We start from the raw sequence: 6000 nt of genomic DNA, 5'->3' as shown, positions 1-6000 counted from the left end.
TCCGGGAACCCAAGAGGCAAGAGAATTTTGGGAATGATGAGGGCAACAAATGTATAGATGTGCTTTACACAATTGATCTATGTATTGTGATAAATTGTATGAGCCCCAATAAATTGATTAATTAAAAATAAATAAATAAATAAATAAATATGCCTCTATTTCTTTCGTAAGGTTTTCCTGGACGTAAAGGCCAGAAAGGAGAAAAAGGAAGTGGAAGCATGCAAAGTAAGTTCATGGGTCTTATTTTCTGCATGTCCCTGAGTTTTGATAGGGCAGCATTGACTCTGTGTTGGTTAAAAGGGCCTGAACAGGAGGCAAGTGTGGAAAACATTAGCATTGATCAGTGAAGTGTGGATGGAAGCCAGCCACAGTTTTCTCCAAGATAAAACATATGAATTGTAGTAAAACAAATCGAATAAATAATACACATTGAACCTCTTTACCCAGTTGTATTTTGTCTCAGTGATGAACATTATTTTCTAAAAATTCACATAGATTATTATATAATTTTCAAGCCAATTCCAATCCACTGAAGAAAAATCCATCTTATGAACTGAAACAATTACTTCTGTCTTACCAACTAACTGAAATAACTGAGACCTCAAATATATGAATCTGGCTAGTTGGGTTCCCTCCTTCCAGATTAATTTATTGATGGCTGAATATTATTTTGTTTTGTGTTATAAAAAACTTGAAAAATTGATATTTTCTGTCCTAGAGGTTCAAAATTTTGCTAGAAATTTCTCATGAAACCTCATACTGTGATATAGGTAACCTGTAAATTGCGTTTTAGAAATTGTGACATGAGATATCTTCAGTTTGCACTTCCATCAGTTGTGTGCCTCGACCAAATCTACATCAATACATTGGAAGGATTATAAAAACAATGATTATAAAAATAATAATCTTCAATGTCAAAGGCCCTTCACTTGTTTGCCCAATAGAAGCTATGCACACCTCAGCCCAGTGGTCAGCATCTTTACCACGAAGGTGTACCTTGTAGGTATACCTTTAGGATAAAAACTTCCTGTCTAAAAAGTTACCATTTGTAATCATAATCATAGTCTTAAAAATATACTCTTTTTCCTACTTTAGCACATTGACAATTAATATAATTGTTGGAAATACCAGCTGTTAGGGATGCTTTCAGCAGCTATCGCATATGTGTGCTTGCCACAAAGTAAACAACAAAGGATATTATACAAAATGTGAGTCATCTCAGAGAGCTTTCCCATTATTCAGCAATGATAATGATGACTATTATTAACATATTAGGATAATGAGAATGTTAGCATATCTTCCTTTGGCTGTTCATTCTTCAGTGTGGTCACTTTTGCTTGTGTTCATTTATTCCCATTTCTCTTTATCACCTTTGTTTTAAGTTGGGCTCCTCTTGTAATTCTCTCTTATCTATCTTCATGTTCATCTCCCTCCATCTTTGTCTTTTCTTCTTTATCTTTCACCTCCTTTTCTTAGAATTTTCCCGAGTTTCTTAACATTAATGCTGTTCAAGTTTCACAAATAAGAGAACAATTGACAGTTGAGAATTCAAACTAGCTTCTGCTACCTGAGGTCATCAGTCACTTTGAACAACTTTTTTTTCAAATATGCTCAGAAATGTTTTATATTCAAGATATTTTGGAGTGTGTGTACATACTCTCTTTGAAACAGCAACAAAACATATATTTCTGTGTGTATTTGTATATAGTGTTCAACTCCCTCTATAAAAATCTATAATGTTTGAAAAAGAGAAAGGATTCTATGTGTGGTTGTCTTTTTCCTTGGTACTATGCCAATAATACCAATTTAGTACATATATTCAATGGTTACACATTATCTCTCATTATATAGTTATAGCATAGTTACTATAGCCATTCAATTCCCTAGTCATGGGTGATTTTTGTATAGTTTGATTTGACTTTAACAATATCAAATATCTTCACATAGGATCTTCTGGGAATATTTTTAATAGAAATATTGTTCAAAGTAAAATTAATAGTTCAGGTATTATCTATGTTTTAAAATTGTGTACGTTTTTCCAAATGACTCCAAAAAGTTGTGCCAATATATTCCATATGATAATGATTGGATCACTATGATCATCAATTAATCCTGATATGTGAAAAATTATATATAATAACTACATAACTTTTAATAAAGAATAAAAATTTACATGTTTTAATTGATTTTAAATATCTTAATGTAAAATGCAATGTTTTTAATATTTTGAATCAACAATTAAATATAATAAAAATAATCATTGATTTCCTCTTTTATATATGTATCAGGACCAGTACAACTTCTCTGATCATATTAGGGCAGGACCCTTTTAAGATCAGATGGGTTGGGTAGGACACCTTCTGCTACCATCTCAATAAAAGACCCTTCATCTCTGGACAAATCATCAGCACAACTGACTTCCAAGATCCCTTTCTGACTCCACCAAGTGACCTTGGTTCCCGTCTTTTTCGGCTCTGCATGGCATCCTCTCCTGGTCCTTGGTGATGTTTGGGCCTCTGCTCTCATGTCCATCTCTCTTCTGACTCCAGTACCCCAAACCTACCACCATCCCCCAGTACACCTACCCTGGATGCCTTCAATGAACTGGCTGGCAGACTGCTACAACCAGTTCCAGATTATAGAACAAGAGCCCTCTCCCATTTATTCAACTAGTAACACACTGGTTTTAGGAGAAACTTCATGGTTATTGATTGTATGTGGTTTCTTTATATTTAGAACATTAGGCATAGGAATGACATAAAAATGATTTATTCAACTAATCAAGATATTTCCATTGTGGACCTACTGGAACTAAGAAGGTAAACATCATTTGTAGTCCTACAGAGCCAATCATCCATCGAAATATAGACAAGTAAATGAGTAATTGTACCACAGCAAAGCTATACAGGGTGAAGTATAAGAAAATAGTTATTCAGAGGAGATACAGATTTAATTCCTTAGGATATTAAGAAAGTTTATTTTGACTTATTTTACCTTCATGTCTTATTCTCCATATTATACAGTATTTTCCTCCAACCTCTAAAAGGGCAGAGATGGAGCTTGGATAATATATTTAACACATTGAAGCTAAACTAAATCTTTTTTCCTCCTAAATTACCTGGTCATTTCAAGCAAAATGTCTGGATTATGGAAATATAAAAAATTCTTTGTATTTTACCTCGTCAATATAGAGTCTGGAGCCTTGTGTAGTGAAGAAAGGAACAATGGTATACAAAGGAAAACAAAACCGACAACAACAAAAAGAATAGAAAAGTGTGAGATTCCTTGTTTCTGAGAGCCTCTCTACTGATTAACAAGCCAAATTTTTCATAGCTCTCCTTTCTTTGCATTTTAATATATATCCCTCAGTTCATATAAGTTCTAGTAGAATTCTCAGCAGTATGTCTATCTGTAGCTCACTGTTTCTGTTCCTTCCCTGGTAAAATGGACATCTTCACACCTACCTCACAGGGCTGTTGTGAGGATCAAATAAGGTATTGTGTGTAAAGATGCTCTGTAAAATCATAAAGTGCTTTAAATGCATCAGACATGGTTCACAGTGTTCTCTTTGAACTACAACTGCTCTTCCTCACTGGCACATTGCAGATATTTTAAATATACAATCAGTACAGGAGTAAAAGCAGCATGAACATGCAAGAAGCCAAATAAGTGCCATGGGCAAAAAGAGAGGTGCTAGAGAATAAGATAAGACTTTACATTAGATAGAGCCATGCGAGTGTGACCAGAACGCAAATCGGCGAGTTAGTCTGAGCTGAACAGAAGAGCAAAAGTTATAAATAAAAGGAGAGACTAAGCAGAGTGTATGCCAGGGGCCAGAAGCCGTCAAGAGAGGTCAGAACAAAATGTCAGACTAATAAAACAAGAGTCTCGGCTCCGAAGGACAAAACAGGAGCCCAAAATATTGCCGATGAGAAAGCTCTAAGAAGAGTTCGAACAAATTAGAGTTGTCAGTGATACTCTTAGACTATTCCAGCCGAATATCAAAATGTCAATGAAAAAAGAAAAAGAGGAGAGTATCTCAGCCAGTCGTTTAAATGAGAGTCCTCAGTATTAGCAAACTGACAACTTTCTTTTTCTTTTTTTAAAGAAGAAATAAAGTAATTGAACAACTGCCATGGAGTGGGTCCTAATTCCTACTAACCTCATAGACATAAAAATAGACTTTTACCCTATAAGGCTTTCAGTGTGTTATTTTTGGAAGTAGTTCTTCAGGCCACTGGGCCTTTCAGATAGCTACTCCTCATGTTAAACATGTGGGCCACCAAGGAGGCGGGCAGAAATATTTGTTGTTGCTAGGTACCGATTCTGACTTCTACACCCCAATGACCATCAGCACAGAACACTGCCTGGTCCTTTGTCATCCTCACAAGTGTTCTTAAGTTTGAGCCCATCGATGAAGCCACTGTGTCAATTCGTCTTGTTGAGGGTCTTCCTCTTTTTCACTGACCCTCTGCTTTACCAAGAATAATGTCTTTCTCTAGGGACTGGTTATTCTGACATGTTCAAGTACATGAGCTGAGGTCTCACCATCCTTACATCCAAGGAGCATTCTGGCTGTGCTTCTTACAAGACAGATCTGTTTGTCCTTTTGGCAGTCCATGGTATTTTCAAGATTCTTCACCAACACCATAATTCAAATGCATGGGATTTCCTTTGGTTTTCCTCATTAAATGGCCAACTTTAGCATGCATATGAGGTGACTGAAAATCCGTAGCTTAGGTCAGGCACACTATAGTCCTCAAAGTTAGCAGCCTTGCTTTTCAACACTTTAAAGAGGCCTTGTGCTTCATCAATTACATTTTGGGCTGCTAACCATAAAGCCAGAAGTTCAAGCCCACCAGTCACTCGGCAGGAGGAAGTCAAAGCTCTGTATAAGTTTGAAAATCCACAAGGAAGTTCTACTTTGTCCCAAAGGGTCACTATGAATCAGAACCAACTTGATAGCAGTGGGCTTGGTTTTTTGGTTTAGGAATTACTCAGTTAAAGCAAATAACCAGAAATAATTTGGATCTCTTTGCCTGGTTTTCAATTGATATGACTTCCTATCCTAGTCCTTACAATTGTTCAGCAGTTGAGGATAGGCCAAACTTATAGAACCTGCTGTTTGATCACCAGTCCATATTGATCTCAGAACGACCCTTATCCCAGAGATAGGTCCTTAGACGTTCAATTAATAATTCATTTGGCATCCCAGATTGCAAATAAATGGTTAAATATATAGAATAGTAATCTGAACTTTCCATGTGAGGGAAGGAAGGGCCTCTTTCTCTTGTTAGACAAGAAGGATGTTGAAGATTCAGTTCAAAGGCACAAATGAGTGCCAGTTCTAATCATCTGTACACATTATTGAAGACAAACTATGTCTGTGTTGAACTTAAATGCTGGTCAGAGCTATTTGCCTCCTGTATTCTCATCCTATCTTGAGTGTTTGAGTCAAGCTAAGGAATGCCTACTATGTCACTGAACACTAAGTGTACAACTGGTCTTCAATGTTCCAGCTACCAAAGTCTGGTTCATTTTTCTATCTTTTTGAACTTCGATCATGCTCAATGAGATGTGAATTTAGAGCAAATATTTGAAAAGCATACGGTCATTTGAAAAGCAAGCTTTTCTTCATCTGTTTTCTATTGAGGATTCAACTCAATCTTAAATGAGTTTTGGTTTTTTCCCAAAGCATTCAATTGATCAAAGTACAGCCCTTTCTCCCCCAGTACTAGATTATCATAGTACTGGCCATTTAGAGAACACTTCCTGACTGCTAAGCATTTTCGGTGTATTATTGTTTCTTCTAATCTGACAACTAACCCAGTTAGGGTTGGCACTATTATTCCTATATTACAGACTAGACACTGAAGCTTACTGCCATCAGTGAGAGAGCAGAAATGCACAGTTAGATCTGTCTGTCTTCCAGGGCCATGTTTGTGATGAAGAATCCATGCAAAAGTCTCATAATGAACCCGAACCCAACCAACCTACTGC

At 36.3% G+C, this 6000-nt stretch overlaps 1 protein-coding gene across 2 annotated transcripts in view; it reads left to right on the top strand.

Moving 5' to 3' along the window:
- Window positions 1-6000, top strand: part of MSR1 (macrophage scavenger receptor 1) — a 75640-nt gene that overhangs the window by 35774 nt on the left and 33866 nt on the right. Inside the window, exons 8-9 of one of the 2 annotated variants that reach the window (XM_013004090.2) lie at window positions 172-225; window positions 2289-3548. In XM_013004090.2, the coding sequence (XP_012859544.1) occupies window positions 172-225; window positions 2289-2308 (74 nt within the window). In that variant the 3' untranslated portion in view covers window positions 2309-3548. Of the gene's footprint in view, window positions 1-171; window positions 226-2288; window positions 3549-6000 lie in introns of those variants that run through there. The other variant, XM_004696175.2, reaches the window with a different exon arrangement.

This window comes from Echinops telfairi, unplaced genomic scaffold (assembly GCF_000313985.2).
Source record: "Echinops telfairi isolate 266 unplaced genomic scaffold, ASM31398v2 ScPeMD7_9;HRSCAF=40, whole genome shotgun sequence".
NCBI classification, from domain to species: Eukaryota; Metazoa; Chordata; class Mammalia; order Afrosoricida; family Tenrecidae; genus Echinops; species Echinops telfairi.
Note: the sequence above shows the minus strand (reverse complement) of the source record. Positions and strands in the feature narration are given on the sequence as shown.